Raw genomic sequence first — 21,775 nt, forward strand, 5'->3', positions numbered from 1 at the left:
CTCTGAGACTCAGTATCGTTATCTGTAAAATAAGCTTACTAATACATACCTTGCAGGCCTGTTATTTTTTAGAACATGTCACAGGGAAATTCTGATTTAATACATAGATTGAACATGTGTCTTTATCCTTTCTCTCCCCTGAGAGCCCGTTGAAAAGAGAGTAAATAAATGTAAAACAAATAGAAAAGGTATAAACTCACAAGAATAAATGAATAGAACAGGAGACAATTACAGACATGAGATATCAACGCATGCTTGTAAAACGGCAAGTGCCAGCAGAGCAGGGAAGACTGACTTCAGGATGCAGAGAGCTACATCCTGGCAGACTGCAGAGGGGATACTGATGACGGGGAGCCAGGCTGAATGCCGATTTGAAGGAGCAGGGTTTGGAGGTCAGTCATGGGCTGAAAAGGGGGAAACAGAGAAAATCTTTAGGGATTGCAGTTAGTACAGAAAGGCCTTTCTTGCATTCCACGCAGCATGGCAGCCACTCTACCCAGTCTTAAATGAAATGGTTTATGAAGAAAAGGACAGCAGAGAAAGGAAAATAAAATCAAAGAATCAACTCAGAACATATGATATCTATCCAGGAGAATTTCTATAAAGAGAAAGCCCAGCAGAGAAGTTCTGATCAAGTAATGACACTTTAAAAAATCAGAATCGATAAGTTTATGGACACAACGCTCCCCTAGGCCCTGGTGCACCATCCCACATCAGAGTATTTCAGAGATCCAAGTGCATCCTCTGCAGGGCATGGCAGAGAAACCTCAATTCTTGTCTCACCACAAGTGGCTTTTTGTTTTTTATAGGGATTTTTGCTATAGGGTGCTTGCACTCGCTGGAGAGACAGAGAGACAGAAAGTGAAAAATCACTCCCCAGGGGGATGGCCATGCTGCAATTCCTTCTCCTCCATTCTCTTTTAGGGATCTCGGGCATACACGAACACATGCCCGGTGTGAGTCTCAAGCCGCCGGGTCTAGGACTCGAACTGTGGTTGACTATGTGGGAGTCCAGCAATGTAACCATTATGCTTTTTATCTTCTTACCTAGATAGTGCATTTCTGTTGAGGATCTCAGGACAGAGCGCGTTTTTGTCTGATGTAGACAGCCGAGGTGAGGAGGATGGAATCGGCAGCACCATTTTCCTAAAACCACATTTATTTTCAATCCTATTTAGGTCTATGTTTTATTTGTTCAGAAAAAATTTTTTCAGAATACTCTTGGAAAGGGATTATCTACCCAAAGTTTCATCCAAATTCAATTATCAGAAAGCATAGCAGAAAAATAATCATAACATATCAATATCTTCAAGATCAGAAAATACATCTCCATGCACAGTTCTAAACATCTGCTTTAATCTCTTGAATTAAAAAGAAAAAAATGCTTTCTTAAATCTTCTCTAGCTGCACCTCTAAAGATTTGGCATAGATTTGGAAAGCAGTAGAGATTGTTTTTAGTAATCTTTTCTTTCTTTCCCCACCTACCCTCCATGTACACATACACTAAACTAAACACATGCAGGCACACATACATGCATGCATGCACATGATTAAGTAGATAAAAGGTAGAAAGACAAATTTCATATATGGAAGTATATCTTTGGCTTAGGTGGGTAGAGAGAGGGAAAGAGAACTGTGCAAACTGCATAAAGGAACTCTGCCAGCAAGCTTTTTAGAAGGAAGCATGTTAAGGGAAGATTGCCTGACAATTAGGTGTCTAATTCCAAGTCATAATTCATGACGTCTAGATGCAAATAAATAAATAAATAAATTTACTTCCATGCAAAGGGTCTTAAAACATTAATGGAAAATGCATATTATAAAGAAACCATGTGTAGATTTCAAAAATTGCTTTGCACTTAATTCCATTTTTCCTCAAACTCTTGGAAATACATTCATATTAGTCAGAATAGAATAGGCTTTATATTACTGTAATAACCAACACTCTTGAAACCTCAATAGATAATCACTGAGAAAAGTACTTTTCTTTCTCATGCAAAGTGCACTGTAGGTCCACAAACAGATGAATGGATTAAAAACATGTGGCGTATATACACTATGGAATACTACTCAGCTATAAAAAAAAAAAAAACAGTGAGATCCTGGCATTTGACAGAACATGGATGAATATGGAAGATTTGCTGCTAAGCAAAGCAAGCCAGACTACGAAGGAGAACCATGGTATGTCCCCACTTAATATATACTGAATATCTGCACTCTATGGCAGAAACTGAAAGATTGGAAGATATAAAAGCATGGAAAACAATTGTGGAGACTAGAGGCAGTGTGGGAGAAGGGTGGGAAATGGGAGAGAGCGAGACGAAAGGAATCAAGGGGGAAAAGAAGCAAAATATTTAAGGTACATGAAAATGGAAAATTATCTGTTGATAATGTGCATGACTTGGCTAATACATAGTCATGCTGGAAAAATTCATTTTGCATGCTGATTGAATGTATGTGTGTGTATCTATATATGTGTGTATCTATCTATCTATCATCTATCTATGTATCTATCTATCTATATATACATATATATAATTCACTGCAGGTTAAGTGGCTCCCTGAGGCAGTTTGCTTCCAAGTGACCTCATACCTTTTTCATCATTTATATCATTTCAACCTGGGCATTTTCAACAGCAGGGAAAGGACGATGTGTGGAAAATCCTAATCATTGTTTTGTGCTTCAACCTGGAAGTGACCCACAACACTTGCACTTCCAGCTCACTGACCAGCACTAGTCCCAAGGTCCTGATTTAATTACAAGAAAGTCTGAGTAATGAGAGAGAGAACACCTGGGATTTGCTGAACAATAAATGTCTCTACCTCAGGCTGAAAGCACCAAGCAAAGCCTTACCCTGACACATAGTCACTGTGTAATTTACCTAACCTTTCTGTGGCTCAGTTTCTTCATTGTAAAATAAAGATAACAATAGTATCTAACTTATTATTTGCTATAAGATTTTAAAAGAATATTAAAGTGAAATACCCAGGACAATGTCTATCGCTGGAAAGTTTTCAATGATTGCTAGCTAGCTCTTATAGGAGGGTTCTTCCAAAATTTTATGAAAAAATATATATTATGAAACAACTGCATGGGTGTCAAAATTTTTTCCCACAAAAATAAACTCACACCTTAACTCCATTTTTCTGTGAACTTTTTGAATTCCCCTATAGTCACCATCGTTATGGTTGAAGTTGTTATGTCAGTAGGGTTTGACTACTCTCCACTCCCTCTATGGTTTGACATTTAAGTGTAGTTTTAAGAGGAGTGTATTACCTGTGAATAGTGTTTTACAGTTTGAATACCCACAGTAAGTTTGTAATGCACATGGGATGAACGTAATTTCCATTTCACTCCTTAGGAAAACATGCAGACACTGCTCTGTTGGTTCAAGGTCCATCAGATTGGGTCCAGTTCTCATCACTCTTTGGACAGATCAAAGTAGAAAACAAGATAGTGAAGGTGGCTCAATCTGGGCCACAGAGCAGGTCAATGAATAAGAAAGAGTTAAAAAAAATCAGGTCCCTTGATTCCAAATATTTAAGAGAAGGTGATCAACAATGAATCCTGGGAGAGATTACTCTCATAATGTGAAGCTCCAGTGGCCTTTCATGGGAGAACTTTAACCAACGCCTACTGAAATAAATGTCAGCAAAGCCAAGCAGATCCTAAGGTCAGAAATATATGCTCGCATTGAAACCACACGGGACATAAACACAAAAATGCATCATTTGTGTCAGAAAACAATGGCTGAAATGGAAGTCTGAGGTTCACTGACATGAAGAGAAAATATTTTTAAACTAATCAAGCAACAAGAAACTGAGTCATCTATCAACTTTAAATCCTTTTGCCAATTATACAAGTTTGAGCACTATACAATTGCTACTTCAGCACACTGAAAACTTTGAATGTAGAACATTTTGAATAGTCCAATCTGGTATTTGCAATAGAGACATTTCTTCTATTATCACCTCCATCCCTATTTGCATTGTCATATATGCAAAGAGCTTCAGATGGTTTGTGCAATAAACATATGAATCCTTTGTCTCCCACATGACAGTGTCCTAGGCCTTGAGGACAGATCAGTACACAGACGAAGTCCCTGTTTTAACAGTCAGAGCCGGTTTACAAGGCCATCTTCACTGAGCGTGTAAGTTTCATAGCCAAGACTTCAGAGTCATCCAAGCTGCGATGAATTCCTGGCTCTGCCGCTGCCTAGCTTTGTGACACGAACAATGCCTTTTACATATACACGATGCAGACATACAGAGAAAGTACGGTGATTAATCTTAACTATTAGTTATCTTCTGCCTTCAAAGATTTTACCACTTAAAGAAAAATAATGTACAAATAAACTAATTCAAGTGCTAAAGCTTAAACACACAGAGAGAAATAAATTGATCTGTGAGGAGAGGAGAGGGACCCTGATACTATTATCTGTACTTGAAGAGTTAGTCTAGAAAGACCAACGAAGAAGTGAGGAAGTGAGTCTTTAGACAAGCCCTGAACATGAGTTTTTTTTTTTTTTTTTTTTTTTGAAAAATTTTTGTGATAGGGCACGTGCGCTTGCCAGACCGACAAAGACAGAGAGACAGAAAGCGAGAAATCACCCCCCCAGGGGGGATGGCCACACCGCAATCCCTTCTACTCCATTCTCCTCACAGGATCTTGGGCACGCACGCACACGCGCCCAGGTCTGGGAAGCGAACTGCGGTTGACTACATGGGAGTCCAGCAACATAGCCATTACGCTATGAACATGAGTTTTGAAAGAGAGGAAGACACACAGTTTACCAGAAAGAAGAGGGAAGGTTGTTCTAGGCAAGAGAGACAAGTTGAGTAAGAAGTCCAAAGCCTGACGGAAAATATCACCCAAAGCATAGTTTAGTACACACAGAAGGACTGATATTGCAACTTTTCTTCCCAAGGAATGTTGAGAAAACACTACCTAAACTAAAAAGATATCCACTCTTCCTAGTCTAATTTGTCTAATATGTCACATTTGTCTAATATTTCTAAATTTAGTTTCAATCTGCAAAGGGCATGTCCTACTGTATGATAAAACTAGTTCAATTCTAACTGAGGCCTTTAACACTTCTGTCCAAGGATTCCCCATCCTGAGTCCTGGTGCTGCTCTAAACTAGGTACAAACTTGGTGGCTTAGAACAGTCAAAATGTTCTCTCTCACAATTCTGAAGTCCAAAGTCATGGTGTTGGCAGGGCTGTGCTTCTTCTGAAGGTCCCAGGCCTCTCTCCTAAATTTTGGTGGTTCTTTGACTTACGGCCATGAATCCCCAATCTGCACTGGCTTCCTCCCTGTTATGTGTCTATGCCCCAATTTCTCCTTTTTGTAAGGACACTTATTACTGGATTAAGATCCACCTTAATGACCTCATTTCAACTCGGTTATCTCTATAAGGACGCTATCTCCTGGGGCCAGCAGGTGGCATGGTAGTTAAGGTGCTGGATTCTCACATGACTGACCACAGTTGAAATTTCAGACACAGAGGCTTGAAAGTCACTGGATGCATGTGCATGTGTGCCCAAAATCCTGAGAGGAGAATGTAGGAAAAAGGATTGGGAAAGGTGGCCATCCACCCTGGAGGATGATTTCTCTGTCTCTCTCTGGCTAGTGCATCAGCCCTATGTCAAAAACCTAAAACAAACAGATAAGGGTTAGGATTCCAACATATCCATTTTAGGGAGATGCATTTCATATCATAACATGTAGAAAAAGGAAACTGATATAAACATAAAAAGTGATACAGGCTAAAACAGCACAAAGTTACTCCAAGGTTCACGTAAGGAAAAAATAGCAGGGAAACTTCTCTATGAGAGGCTATTTGACCAGAAAACTGTGCTATGTCCATTTGAATAACAAATCACCTTCAGTGTATGATTTTGTGCTTTGTACTCTGTTTGCTTTAACCAACACAATATACTGAAACTTAAGTGTGTTTTTTAAAAGAATTGTTTTAATTTTATTGACTATTATTATATTTTAATTTGCTATAAGGCATGTGTGCTCATGAGAGAGAGAAAGTGAGAGAGCAAGCTGCCAGTTCCGGGACTCATGGCATGTTGTCTCTCTAGAGGGAACAGTTGTGCCCAGCAGATAAGTCAGATCACTCATCCAAGGAAAAATAATTCCAGTCTCAAAATTATTCAAGAATAAGATGGTGAGACATAGGATAGTATGTTCATTACAATTCTCATTTGTCTGTTCACAGCAGAGAAGTTTTAGTTTCTCCTTAATCTCCTATGGTTTGGGTAAGTGGGTTCTAGAAGTACAATTTGTTTCAACAAATTCAGAATTCAGAATTCTGTGGATTCTAAATTATAAGTTTTTTTAAAGAATTATTTACTGAACTTTAGTTATCATTATTATTATTATTATTTTTAAATTTGCATGCTCAGCATAAAGAGATAGAGAGAGGGAAAATGAGAAAGCAAACTGCCAAGTGTAAGATTCAAACCATAGTCGGCCATGTGAGTGTCCAGCACCTCAACCACCGTGCCACCAGATGGCCCTGTAAATGATAAGTTTAAATCTGTAAATTTTAAATGCATTTGGTATATAATGTCATGTAGAATTATAGTAGACAAAGAAATACTAGATATTATTTTTTAAAAGTAAGTTGAGGGAGGAAGCATACCATATCCATGAAGCCATATTGGGACCCTTGGGCTGAGGGACACCTTCCCACTTGACCTAGCAACCGAGACGAGCCCTCCATTCACACTGAGCCTGTGTCAGATGCTTAGTGCCAGGACATTGTTCCCAATGTGGGAGAGTTGGCCACTAGAGACTGAAATGCCTGGAGGTCTGAAAGGAACCTGGGACTCCTGAGTTCCTGATGGCCTCTAGAATCAAGGATTGATGTGCCCCAAGACACCAGATGGCTCAACTTGAGCATCTGTAAATCTCATCAGATGAGCCTCAGGTAACCCTTGAAGCAGCAGGCACTATCCTATGAACTGGAAACACAATTATGTCCAGATAAAGAGAAGGCCGTCTATTTCCGCCAGTGTTTGTCTTTGGTATTTACAAGAGGAGTTTTCCCCCTTCCTCCAAGATCTCCCAAACTTGCCAATGATCTCAGTCTGCCAGGAAGTACTAATTACTGGACAAAAAGTTATGGATTGTTCCACACAAGAGTGCACACATGTCCTAAAGCAAAATTTCTCTCTAAAAAAAGAAGGAAAGAAAGAAAGAAGAAAGAAAGAAAGAAGAGCTGTGAGACATCTTTAAATGACCTAACATATAAAAAACTATGATCTCTAAAGAATAATGGAAAAAAAATTTTGTTTGAAGAAGCAATGGCTGAATTCCTCAAAATTTGTTGAAATTTTTACATAAACACATCTTAAAATCAAAACAAGTCCCAAGCACAAGATACATAAAAACTACATTCGGCCACATGAAAATCAAATTTCTGGAAGTCACTATAAAGAGACTATCTGAATTGCAGTTTGAGAAAACAAAAACAAACAACAACAAAAAAAGAAGAAGAAAAAAAGAAAAAGAAAAAGAAAGACATATCATATACAAACACAGCAAGATAAAAAAGGCAGAAAAGTTCTCATAAGAAACAAAGGGAGCCAGGAAACAATGAAGCAATGCACACAAGTACAGAAGGAATGGTTTTCCTGCCTGGAATTCAGTATGGAACAGGAGTATCTCTCAAAAATAAAGACTAAATAAGACTCTTCAGGCATAAACATGCAGAAAGCATTCATCACCAGCAAGCCTACACTTAAAGATGTGTTAAAGAAAATTCTCCAGGCAGAAGAAAATGATGTCAATAGAATATGGATCTTCACAGGGTTACAAGAAACAATGCAAATGGGAAGCTTGTATGCAACAAAATAACATTTTCTGTTTTTAAAATCTGTTCAAAATGGCTGTTTAAAACAAAACAAAAACAAAAAAAGTAAGTTCAGGGACTCCGACAACTGAAGATTTCCTGCCCAGATTTCACCCTCCTAATCCCAAGAGCTAGTAGGTAGAGCAGTCTCTGCATTCTCTCTCACTCTCCGTCTCACTCTCTTTAATTTTTTTTTCTTGATTTTTAAACTTACTCTTAGCTCTCTGACTCTTTTATCTTTCTAATTCTCACCTTTTCCTCCTTCCCACATAGGAAGGGCCAATCACAAGCCATCTACATTTCAGCTCTGAGCAGTCCCTTTCCCTCTGCTTTTTTTAAAAAACAACAACAACAACAACAACAACAAAAAAACTTTTTTATTGTTCTTGTCTTTCCTTTTCTTTTTTTTTTTGTTTTCTTTTCCCTTTTCTTTTCCCTTTCTCACTTTTCTGCTCAGCCTCCACACACTGAGCTTCTAGACAAGTCTAGGTGCACAGTAGCCAAATATCTGCATACTTTTAATGCCAGAGTAATTCTGAATTCTCACAGAATCTGCTACCCAAAGAGAGAAATATAGAAATGCAGAGAGATTGCAGAACACCTCCTGCATGCCTCTGCATGCTCAATTTAACTCCAAAAATTAGAAAAAAGTATAATCCATCAGATGACTAGAAGCCACCAGAGAGGTACAAGAAATATGAGAAACCAAAAAAAAAAAAAAAAATCTCTCCCCAAGGGAAAAGAATAACTCCTCATCCTCCACAGACAATACGATGGAACACTGGAAATGTCAGACAAAAACTTTAGAGTCGTCATAGAATAGAGCTAACAGAGATACAAGAGAAGAGAGACAACAAACTCCAGAAGATGCAGGAGAAAAGAGACAAAAAGTTCCAGGAGGTGAGGAAGTTCTTGCACTATCTGAAAGAGGAAATACACACCATAAAAAGGAGTCAAATGGAATTTTTGGAGATGAAGGCTGTAATACAGGAAATCAAGACCTCCCTTGAAACTATTAAAAGCAGATTAGATCATGCAGAAGATCAAATCTCAGATGTAGAAGACACAACCTCTGCCCTGGAAAAATTCACCAAGAAGACTGAGAAAATAACCTCCCAAAATGAGAATAATATACGAGTAATACTAGACACCATTAAACACCCAAACGTACAGGTAATCGGTATTCCAGAAGGCGAAGAAACTAGTAAGAGCATGATAATCTAGTCCATGAAATCCTGCAAGAAAACTTTCCAAACCTAGAGAGGCATTCAAAGATACAGACCCAAGAAATAAAAAGAACCCCACAAAGAATCAGCCCAAGAAGGTCTTCTCTAAGGCACATCATAACCAGATTGACCACAGAGACAAGATACTAAAATTGGCAAGAGAGAAATGTCAAGTTACTTTCAAAGGATATTCCATCAGGTTCACATCGGACCTCTCATTTGGAAACAAGGCAAGCAGGGTAAGAATGGGAAAACAGTTTTGATCAAGAATACTATACCCAACAAGATTATCCTTCAAACGGGAAGAAAAGACAAAAACATTCTCAGATAAACAAAACCTGAAAGAATTTACCAACACCAGACCAGCTCGCCAGGAATTTCAGAAAGGAGTGCTATACCAGGAAAACTAAAGTCAGAAACACAGAAATAAGAGTACAGAAAACAACCGAGAGAATAGCTAACTTAATGGTAGGGACAACTTTGGAAAGATCAATAATAACATTGAATGTTAACTTCCAGAATTTAAATAGAAAGATCAGATCACAGAAACACTGCAAACTCAACAGAAAAGAGATTAATTGCATGAGGCTGAACTGGTAAAATAGAATTATATGACTTTTGACTAAAACATTACTGATTTTCTTCTATTTTTTGTTTTCCATATTTAAGGATTTTTGTCTTTTCTTGAGTTGTTGATAGGTTCATCTACTTACTGTTTGAACTGAATCCTAACCTTTCTCCTGGTTTTAAATCTTAAGCAAATTTCTCTTAATTTTTTTTATTTTGATCTATTAAAACTAAAAACGTTTTCCTTGAAATTAAAAAATGCATAAAATATCTATTTAATGACTACAGTAAGTTATACAGTACCAGCTAGGTGATTCTTTAGAGTATGTTCATTCTACTCGCTGAGGTTTATGCTTAAAGTCAGACGTGTTCATAGGTACGTATTTATCAGCTGCACTTGCTATTGAAAATATTTAGATTAATTAAGATCTTTTGTGAATCAATAAAATGTGAAAAAAAATGTAACACATAGACACTAAGGAATACTACTCAGCCATGAGGAATAATGAGACCCTGTCATTTGATTCAAAGTGGATGAATATAGACGATTTAATGCTAAGCAAAGTAAGTCAGACTTGAAAGACAAACTCTGTGTATCCTTGCTTAATGCAGACTGAATGCCTGCACTCTTTGGAAGAAGTTGAAAAAGTCAAAGATATGACAGTAGAAAGGGTAAATGTAGACATCAGAGATTGTAAGGGAAGGGAGTAAATAGTGGAGGGTAGGTGGGAGGGGCTCAGGGAAGAAACACTTAACAGAAGAATGTCAAGTTCTCTGTTGAAAATTATGTATACGGTAATATCCATGATTTGATTGTTACATAGTGCCTGTATACCTTGAAAATCATATTATGTGCTACAGAGATTTACAATGATTTAATGTGAATAGTAAAATAAATAAAATTTAAAAAGAATTATGTTATACATAAAAAATTAATAAAAGTAAGTTGAATAATAAAAATGGCAATAAAAGGCAAATTTCCCTATTTGTATATTCAGTATCAAAAGTTCCTCTCCAGAGGCAACTCTGTTTTAAAAAATTTTATGTATCATTTCAGAAACAGAATATTGCACAAGTGCATTTTTATTATACAGGACATTTATAATGTGTATCTTTCTATTTTTACATACATGCTAGAATACTATATACACTGTTCTTCACACTTTCTTTTTCAGTTAACAATATGTCATGTGAGGCTGACAAGCGGCATGGTGGACTCCCACATGGCCAACTGCGATTCGAGTCCTGGACCTAGCAGCTTGGTTTCTCGCTTCCCCTTTCTCTCTCTCTGTCTCCTTATGGTCAAATTTAAAAAAATAATAATAACAACAAATGTAATTAAATAAATTATTATTAAAAAAATATATCATGCAAGACAGTCCATATCAGTTTATAGAACTCTACCTTTTAAATGGCTGCCTAATTTCTTATTATGTAATTGTTTTGTAATACATTAACTGTTACCTGTTTCTGGCCACTTAATTGGTTTCCAATTTTCCACCATTATAAACAATGCAAAATGAAGTTTTATATATATATATGTGTGTGTGTGTGTGTGTGTGTGTGTGTGTGTGTATGCAAGTATACTTGTTAGATAAATCCCTAGAAGTAGGATTACTAGTCGAAGGCTGTATAATTACATTTTCAACAAATATTTGCCAAAATGTTGACTGAAATGGTTGCAGCAACTTTGACTCCCATCAGTAATGTCAGATAATAATCCCTTTTCTTCAATATTACCAGAAGTATGTTTTATAAAAATTTTATCTTTACAAATCTAATAAGACAAAAGTAGTATCCCATTTTGTGTGTGTGTGTGTGTGTGTGTGCACGCGTGTGTGTGTGCATGTGTGTTTAATTGCCAGAGGACGTGTGCCCTCACCAGAGAGAGAGCAAAGCAGGGGGGGAGGAAATAAAACACCCCCATGGGTGTGGTTATGCCACAATCTCTTCTCCTCTATTTCGCTCTCCTGTCAGGATTTGGGGCGAGCACACACACTTGACATATTCTTCAAGCCCTCAGGGCCAAGATCGGCATCGTGATTGGCTTTGTGGAGGAATCTAGCTCTCTTAACCACTAGTCTGTAGGGCCAGCCTTCGTTGTGATTTTAATGTATAGTTGTCTTATTTTGAATCAGGTTAGAGCAACCATTCCCATGTTTGGAAACTGTAGTCCTCTTTCTATGAGTTTTCTATCTGTGTCTTTTTACCATATTTATACCGAATTGTCTTTACTTACGTTTTAAAAATTATAATTTAAAAAACAGTCTGTAGAATTTAAAAATTTTAATGTAGCCAAATTTAATAATCTTTTCACTTAAGGCTTCTAGGGTGTGTGTCATGTTTTATAACTTAAAATTATAAAAATTCACTCCATTCTCTTATTCCCTTTTGGTACGATTGGGTTGTTGGAAAAGTCATGACACATTTTTGCATAGAAAAACACATCATGACTTTTCCAATGACCCAATAGTAAAGTTCGATATGTTGTCACACTATTTTAAAATAGAAAGAGGTAATTGTTTAAAATGATCATACAAATTCACATTTTATTTCTTGGAAAGCAACAGTCATAATATCTTATACATATAACTTAGAAAATGTATCTTTCCAAGGCACTAGAATCCAAAAATTTACAGTTTACTATTATAGGCTAAAGAAAAAGAGAGTACCAGTTCATTGTAAGCAGCTTTGAAAATCCTACAAGTGAATATTACATTTGAAACAAGTGAAATAAGAATAATGTTCACATTTAGAAATTATTTGCGCATGGATCGTACTTAGTGCTTTGCTACTAAGGAATAGAACAGAGAAAGGGAGACGTCATTACATTAAAGAGGAGACTCCCGACAAACGTTCCTCAAGTGATGAAGGTTCGCATCACCAATGGTATCCGCGGATCTCATGTACCCCCACTGCAATGTGAGGACAAGGCCGCTTGATCACAATGGCTATCTTCCCCAAACCTATCACTTGAGCCTACGTACAAGAATGACATCAGGCAAACTGAAATCGAGGGTCATTCTACAAAATACCTGACATCTTCAAAACCATGCAGGTCGTGAAAAACAAGGACAACCTGGGAAACTCACAAGCCACAGAGGGGCAGAGACACAATGGCTAAATGAAATGTGATACCTTGAGCTGCAACCGCAGAAACAGCAAGGCTATTCATGGAATTATGGGTGAAGTTCAAGTAAAGTCTGAAGTTTAGCTCATTGTAATAAACCCACGTTGGTTTCTAAGTTTTGATGAACGTATCACCATAAGGTAAGACAATAGCGTTAGTGGAAATCGAACCTGAGAAAGGAATCCAGGGAATTCTATCATCATTGCAACTTTTTTTTTTCTTTCAGATTTTTGCCATAGGGTTTGTGTACTTGCTGGAGATAGACTAGAGAGAGTGAAAATAAGAAAGCAGAAAGCACCCTCCAGGGGAATGGCTATGCCACCGTCCTTTCTCCTTCATCCTCTCAGGACCTGGGCCTGCATGGACATGCACCCAGTGTGATTTTCAGGCCACTGGGTCTGAGACTTGAGCCATGGAGTCAGCCATGTGGAATCCAGCACCTTAACCACCGCACTACCTGTTGGCTCTTTTTGCAACTTTTATGTAAAACTAAAATTGTTACAAGATAGTTTTATTAAAAAATAATTTTATGTTTGGCAAGAATTTTCCGAGAATAAATTCCCCTAAAATGTTTGGAGTAATTTTTTTTATTTACAACAAGCATCTAAAAAAGTTTAAAGTTAATTTTCAGCAGTTTGCTGGCTGTAGTCAATCTTCATAGGATGCTTACCTTAACAACATGCCATGCAAATCCACAGAGTAATAAAGCACTCCTGCTGTGAGGATCTTACTGAGATCCTGGAGGAGTTGTAAATGGGTGAAGAGAATTACAGGTCACAGACTTGTACTGTGAAAAGATCTTAGTGTTCTTTTGAAATTTACAGCTCTTGGAAATGCCACCAACAGACCTCCTCTGTCAACCCTCCTTTTGGACATGCCACAGCTTCAGACAGCCACCTCTTTCCTCTGAGGTTAAGCTCGTTTCCCCCTCAACCATATGCAACAACTGGGTGTTGCAGGCGTGTAAAGGCCTAGACCTCTCTCCCCACCCCAGCTCTAAAGGGCCATCCCATCAAAACCTCCTGTAGAGTGTCTGAGGATCTAATGAATCTGCATCCCCACTCAACCTCCTCCCCTGCCCATCCCTCCCTTCCTTTCCCCTGGTGTTGATTCTAAGAGCACTCCTGACAAGGAGACATGGCCTCAGACCTATTGGACCACCGAGACAAGAAACAGGCAATTTTGTCAGGCTGAAGAACAAAGCCTGAAAACACAGTTTTTCACAGGTGTTTTACCACCTAGAGGGAATGGGACATAAAGGATGAAAATAACACCTGAGGACTTAGCCATAGGTGTGTATGTGACTCAAGCTCTTGCTCGGTGACAATGCAAATTTAAAACTTCTCCATATGCTATTTACTTATTCTCTCTCTTCTTTGCTTCCTTTGTCTTCCATCCTTCCATCTCCATTCTTTTCCCTCCCCAGGTCCCATCTGCCATCCATGAGCAAGCCCAGTGTGATCTGAGAAGCACCAAAATGTCCCGATGGTCTGAATATATTTTCCAACTAGTTAGCACATTATTCTCCCTTTTATGCACAAAATCTCACCACCAGAGCCATCCTTTTGGATAATCCAAGTGAGAAGCATGGAGTACCTATTCAGATACATACATTTCTCATGGATAAAAGGGCTCTGAGAACCTTTGCCTATTTTGCTAAGGAGCCTTTGCCTATTCACAAAGATTCTCTCTCTTTTCTCTTTTGGTTTGCTCAGGAAAACACCACTACAGATGAAGCAAATATGTTGAGAAGAGTTGGCAAATAGTTCAGGAAAGTTTCAGTGAGACTGGAGAGTGCTAAATGTCAGCTCAAAATTCCAGGTTTTTGGGGACCAGCAGATGGCAAAATGGTTACATCATTGGACTCTCACTTAGTTGACCATGGTTCAAATCCAGACCTGGACCTTAAAGATCATGCCACACACATGTGTGTGTGCATGCCCCAAATTCCAAGAGGATAATGGAAGAGAAGGGTTGTGGAGTGGTTATTCCCCCTTGGGGGGTGATTTCTCACTTTCTGTCTCTGTCTCTCCAGCAAGTGCATACACCCTATAACAAAAATCTCTCTAAAAAAAAAATCCAGGTATTCTGGGGGTAACCTGCAAGAAAATAAATACCTCCAAAATCAGAGGGGACTGCCCAAGTTGTGGGCACCTCAGAAAAAACTGCCTCCTCCTCAATTTTACCTGCTGTCTGAGTTACTGAAAAACTCAGCTCTCAGCTGTCAGATTAAATGTACTCTTCATACATTGGCTGACTCAGCCTTTGGGTGACATTTTTTATGGTTATGGGGTCTTTATTGTGGGCCCTCCCTTATTTTGGGAATGACCCGTCCCTGGGCCTGTGGCTCCCACTTGTTTAAAAGCTTCCTTCCTTCAGCTCCTTCTTAAGACCCACTGGCTTCTCCTCTGGACTCCATTCTATCTTTCTCTGTTCATTTCTCACCTTTCTTTCTTTCTTTCTTTCTTTCTGTTTTTTTTTTCTTTTAGAGAGAATTTTGGTATAGGGTACATGTGCTCACCAGAGAGACAGAAAGCAAGAACTCAACCCCAGGGGGATAGCTGCCCCACAATCCCTTCCTCACTCTCATCTCAGGATCTTGGGCATGCGTGCACACATGCCTGGAATAAGTTTCACGGCCCCTGGGTCTAGGACTCGAACTGCAGTCAGTCACTTGGGAGTCCAGTGACATAAGCATTATGCCATCTGCTGGTCCCAATTTTTCACATTTCTTGATGCGAAGTGATGAGTTTCTGAGCAAGTGCAGGAGTGGTGGGGACAGAGAGGAGATAAAATGCAAAGATTAGTAGGAGGGTTTTCAGCTAACTCAGTCAGACATGGAGTAGGAAGCAATTGCTAAGCTCCTGTCCTTCCTCAGCCAACCCACCCTTCTCTCAGAGTGTGCAGTCCCTTCTTGAGATCCTGCAGAACTCTCCAATACCCCTCTATGCTATGACTGTGTGAGTGACTACATTTGCTTGGCTGTCTCTCCTCCTGGAATGTGGGTATTCTCTGGTACCTTCCCAACCCAGATATCTGTTACTGGGTAAATAAAGGAATAAATGTTTACAAGAAATGCAAACAACACCGAAGTGAAAGTTGTATATATTTAAAGGGAGCTTTCCCAAGATCCCCAATACTAGTCCAATCAAAGTTCCAGTAACTTCTCTCTGACTACAAGAGAAAGTGAAAACACTTCCTCAACTCCTTGACTTCCTTCCTAGACATCTTTGAAACCTTTCTTTACTAATAACCAGTAATGCGCTGCTTAGCGACTGTTCTACTCATGTTCATTTGGACCCTTAAGCAAAGCCTGAAGATCAGTGCCATTACCAGTTAGAGATTTAGATATGGAATGGATCAAGCAGATAGAGTGGCTGCTAGAAAGAATGGGTTGAGGAACGGATTAACTACACCTGCAGTGAACCCTTAGCTCCACTAGGGTGAGTGGGTTCCTCTTCATCTCCCGAGATGCCCCCACCCCTTCTGGGCACATCCCAGTGTCTGCTCAAGCCCTTTCCCACCCTATAATCAACAGCGCACCTGTGCACCAATTCCTGCAGAGCATTCATACTGTGTCACACACTGTGGTTCTTTCAATGTCACCCAAATGATCACTTGTTAAAATACCCTAAGACTCCAGCTAGACCGTAAGTCCTAGGAGGGCAAGAATTGTGCATTTTTATCTTTATATCTCTTCCTCTACTATTCCTTTCACAGTGCTTTACATAGAAGATTCCCAAGAAACACAACATTTTTATGTATCCTGTTAGAAAAGATCTGGCTTTACTGTCACCAGCTTAATGGGAACCATTCCTTTTCCCAAGTTCGGATAATGTACTCTAGGGATCTAAACCCGTGACCCTGGGTCATCTACCCTTCTTGTTTAGAAAATGTGCCCCTTCCTGGGATGGGGCCTGAGGAGGAGGCGCTCCTAGCACCTCACCCTTTTAGCGTTCATGTTTGTTTAAATTACTGAGTGGTTTGGACACCACCGCAAGAATATTTTTTTCCATCTTATGACATATTTCCCCCCATCCTGAATGTAAATGGTGTGACCAATCAATTTTTCTGAAAAGACATAATCCTCATATCCAACTCGTTTCATTTTTATACATAAGTTCCTGTACTGCAGCCTGTTGGATGAAGCACATAGACAACATGCAGAATCTTTAAAATGAAAGGCATGCATGCCTTATCCAGCCCAGCCCTCTGCCCCAAGAAAGAATGTTGCTAGCTATCCCTTGAGGAAAGGAGTCAGACCCCTAAAATTCAGGGGGTTGGGGAGGGACTAGAAATCCTTTCTGCCAGGCTCTAGACAGCATGACATGTCTCCAATAGCCTAACTTCCCTCTCTGATCAACTGTCAAAACCACGTCATCTCTGAGTGGTGACCCAAAGTCCCCAAATGACAATACTATTGCAGGGTGACAGGTTTTTCTGTCGAGTCTGATCATGAGCCGGCAGCAACCTCATGCTGACAGTCACTCCAGATGAGCGTTTTTTCTGTATTTCACTTGCAGCCCCAAACCAGGAAGTGCTATTTAAGATGAGCCCAAGACAAAAGCAATCCAACCTCAGAAGCAAAACCCGCTGGACTGCAGAAAGGCTATTGGGAAGCTCAAGCTTAAGACAGGCTGTCTGGTTACATTGGAACCTGCTTCTTCCTCCCCATAAACCGGTAGAAAACTTTCAAAATTGCTTAAAAAAAAGAGAAAAGGCAAAATGACCGAAAACATACACGGGCGGCTGTATGCACGAACCAATTTGTTTTTGTGATCTGCTTCCTTATCTGGACAGTTCAGGCTTGGGCCAGATTTGAGTTAATATAGTCTCTCAGCTAAACCAGGGCAAACTGCAGAAAAAGTGGCTAATTCTTTAGATTCTTAGGGGGCAGGGTCGAGGCTTAAATGGGCCACGCCCGGTCCGCTCTCCCGTTGCACAACCGCAAAATACGCCTGGGCAGGCCGAAGCAGGAACCCTGCAAACCTCTAGCACCCCCTCTTTCTGACCCACGAGAAACCGAACGGTCCTGGGGGCCGGGGAAGACCTTTGGGTGCAGATTGGGCTGAGGGTATCAAGTTTCAGGCTGGAAGCCCGGGACAGCTACGCAGGGGCTGCAGCAAACAGCGGGCAGGAAGGGGAGGGCCCTGCCAGGCGAGGGGGAGCCCCGGCGCAGGCTTGGGGTTGGGTCGGAAAAGCTGCCTCACGGGCTCTCCCGTTGGCCCCTTGGCTGCCCCCTCCTTTCCTCCCTCCCAGTGCTCCCCGCCCCGGCCTCCCCTCCAGTCTCGGCTGTGCCTTCCCGGAGGCAGCGCCCGCAGCGGCCTCACCCTGTCCCAGCCGGGCCAGAAGCCCGCCGCCTCCCCGCGGCCCCGGCGCGCAGCTGCCCGCCACACCCAGGAGGTGAGTGGCATTCCAAGCCAAGCCGCAGGGCTGGGCGACAGAGGGACCCTCGTCCTGGAGCCTCGGGCTGCCTTTCTGGGCGTTGCCGGGCCGGCCCAGACTGTCCCGTGCGCACCTCTCGGGCCGGGAAAGGACTCCGGGATCAGTGCTTGCTGCCAGGCAGGTGGCCCTAGGTGACAGGGGATTCCGGGGCCTGGGTCAAGTGCTCTGGGCGTGGCGCGAGCCAGATAGGGGAAGGGGAGGACGTCGAGAAAAGTTGGAGTGAGAAATGGGTGAAACGAAGGTGCGCCAAAGCGGGGACAGAGCTCATCCAGGACCCGGAGGATGAACAGGGTCGTTTCACTGGACGGAGAGATCCAGCGTCCAGAGTGAAGTTGGCCGCAGGGCGTGGCTGCCAGCAGAAATGTCACCTCTTCTCCAACTAGCCCGGAGCCTAATAACGAAGGGTGGGACAAGGTTGGTGGGGGCGGGGACTGAGAAGAGCCCCGCCTCCACGTGCCCGCCCACCTGGCAGCGCGAGATGAGCAGAACTCGGTGCCATCCAGGTCCCAGGCAGGCAGAGCGTGAGCCCAACGCCCCCAGCACTGCACCTCGCACCTTCTCCGGGTCGTACCTGCGCGGATCCGACCCAGCTCCCTTTCGCCATGGCATTCGCGAGCTGGTGGTACAAGACGGTAAATAGGAGCGCTCATGCCTGAGCAGGACCAGGAAGGGACTGCGTTTGCTTTGCTTTGCCCTTTGGGGCGTGCGAACGAAGTATTGTCTGAGGCTTGGCTGGGAAGGGGTGGGGGCCGAGTTCAAACCTCCTTGCAGACACCCGGGTTCGGCTCCCAGAGAGACCGAGGACTCACCCTCCTGTGGTATGTGCGAGCGCGCCCAGGCGTGCCAGTCAGTGCGACCAGATGCACCAGGCTCAGCTCCTGCTCACAAGTGCATGTACAGGAATTGTTGCTGGAGGGATCAAGCCCCTGGGGCAGGTTTCTGGATGAACTCCAAAGCAAACTCGCAAGAGCTCAGATCTAGCGTTTGTTTTTAAGTACTAAGTGGAGCTCCAAACTTTTAGAGGAAAGTTGGGCGCTCATTCTCCAACGCCAAGAAAAGGCAGCGAGGATGTCGGGCAAGGAGAAAGCCCAAAACACCCAGGAGAGGAAGCAGCTGAAATCCAGGGGTTGTGTGGGGAGAGAGAGGGAGAGAGAGATGGGCCTGTACTTTGTTACGTTGACTGCTGGACACAGATGTGCTGTTTAGTGCGTTGTATCTGGCTTACCAACGGGTGTGATATCCAGTCAAGTTGGCACTTGTAATGTTTTGGAACCAGGAAGTGTGATTAATATTAGACTGCTTTTTTAAAAAAAATATAGAAAGTTTTGTTGACATAGTCAAAATATTTATGTCTCATTAACTTATGATGAGAATTGCAAAAAAATTGAGTTGGGTACAGCTCTCTCCCAACATTGTTTTTGGGAAAACAAAGATGTAATCGCTCCTCGGAACTGGAAACCTTGTGTTGGAATTGGAACTGTTATTATACTTAACAGGCATGGGACATTTATTGAGCACCTACTGTGTGCCTCCAAGTAGTCAGTGAAGAACAACTTAGAGTTCTTTTGAAATGGCAAAGAGTTTTTTTGAACCTGTTTCCAATCTGTAAAATAGGGCTGATATGTACTACATAAGGTTTGGGGAGCACTCATTAGGTTAATAAAGCAAGACGCTATATAATTTACTTTTAATGACTGGGAATTCCAATTTTCCTTGTCATATTTCTTAAAGAATGTTTTTTGCCACATTTTCTAGGCTTTACAAAGGTAGCATTTTATTGATGTGCTAAAAGCAAAAGTTTGCTTTGAGTCATTATCGTCCCAAAGTTGTTATCAAAACGCCCATGTGGATTATCTGTAAATATGGACGATAGTGGTTCAAAGTTGACATCAGACTTCTTTTTCCAAACTCATGATTCACTAGAGGAAATTATGCAAGATGACTGGATGAAAATAGTTTAAATCTATGCTTTTAACCTTGCTATGTTTAGGCATAGTCCGACATTTTTGCTAAAGCTCTCCTAGACCCCAATCTTGGAACTAGAACACCTTTTTTCTAGTAGGGACCACCTAGAATCAGCAATATGCCTGTGATCAAGCTTTTTTCCTAGAACAGTGTTGTCCCATGGAAATACAGTATGAGCTACATATGCAGCTGTAAATTTTCTAGTAGCCATTTTAACAGAAGCAAAAAAGCAAAGGTTTAAATTAGTGCTAATAATAGTTTTTATTTATCCCATATATTAGGATTTCAATGTGTGGTCAGTGTACAAACCATTGAGATATTCCACATTCCTTTTTTCATATTAACTCTTCAAAATTCAGTGTGTATTTTGCACTCACAACACATTTTATTTCACAATTCCCAAATTTCAGGTGTTTGTCAAGTGACCAGTGGCTATAGTATTAAACAGTACAGTTCTAGATCATAGGTTCCTATTTTATTTTATTTTTTTTTTAGTGATGGGTAGGTGATGGAATATTTTGAGAACCAAAACCAAGTTATAGACCATTTTCCCACAATAAAATACATAAACATATACTCAAATGTAATTTTTCATACAATGTCAAGGAGTCCAGCAATTTTCCAGAAGCCCACCCATAAATCCCCCAAAGGTCTATGGAACAACTTGTTCATAACATATATGTATATGTTATATATATACACATATATATGTAATATAAATACACATATGCAATAATGCTGTATGTATATATACTTATATTTTATATATAATGCATGTATGTGTATATAATATACATATAGGTTTATGTCAATTTTTGTGTCTATATATCTATAGACTATTAGTGCCCACATATACACATAAAGATACACACACATACACCTCAGAATACTTCTGGTAAGTTCTAAAATTAAAGTATCTTTACTGGGATCCTTAACTACTGAAAAATGTTGTGAATGACCACTATGTCAAAATTTAGGCAGAATGAAAAATAATTTTAATTTTAAAAAGTTTAAGAACATGACCTGTAAAACCAGTCTGTGAAACATTGCAGTGTTGAAGTCAGCCTGGTTGCCTAATGGTTGAGGGAAATGGATCCCACATGGCCAACTTCAGTTCAGATCCTAGCCCCAGTGATGGAAGAACATGCCAATTACATATGCATGTGTGCCCTGAATTCCAAGAGGATATAGAAATGGAGGAGAAGGGATTGCAGCGTGATCACGCCCCATTGGGAAATACATTTTCCCTCTCTCTGTGTCTTTCCATGTCTCTTTGGTAAGTGTGCATGTCCACTGTCAATTTAAAAAAATAAGAACGATTACACTATATATTCCCATACTGAATACCATCCATAGTATTGCACTTCTTTTTGAAAAATCATATAGTTGTAGGGAACACACACATACAACATTTAAAAAGCTTGATTTGGAGAACATCTAATGAACATGGTAATGATCAAACATGAAGGAGAATAAATTTTGACTCTCATCAGTAATCACCTTCCTGACTCATAAGCTAATTCTATTAGGCCATGCTAATTAAAGGTGTTTCTTAGCCTAATTAGCCCCATGGA

The 21,775-nt window shown here is 40.5% G+C and overlaps 1 protein-coding gene across 7 annotated transcripts in view; it reads left to right on the top strand.

The window, feature by feature from the left end:
* The first annotated feature begins 17,977 nt into the window (after positions 1-17,977).
* Positions 17,978-21,775, top strand: part of CAST (calpastatin) — a 129,633-nt gene continuing 125,835 nt past the window's right edge. For 3 of the 7 annotated variants that reach the window (XM_014584749.2, XM_027768836.1, XM_014584750.2), the window contains exon 1: positions 18,729-18,868. In XM_014584749.2, the coding sequence (XP_014440235.1) occupies positions 18,839-18,868 (30 nt within the window). In that variant the 5' untranslated portion in view covers positions 18,729-18,838. Of the gene's footprint in view, positions 18,195-18,728; positions 18,869-21,775 lie in introns of those variants that run through there. The other 4 variants (XM_014584751.2, XM_014584753.2, XM_014584754.2 and 1 more) reach the window with 3 other exon arrangements.

The sequence above is a fragment of the Tupaia chinensis genome, unplaced genomic scaffold (assembly GCF_000334495.1).
Source record: "Tupaia chinensis unplaced genomic scaffold, TupChi_1.0 Scaffold147554_1, whole genome shotgun sequence".
Classification (NCBI taxonomy): domain Eukaryota; kingdom Metazoa; phylum Chordata; class Mammalia; order Scandentia; family Tupaiidae; genus Tupaia; species Tupaia belangeri.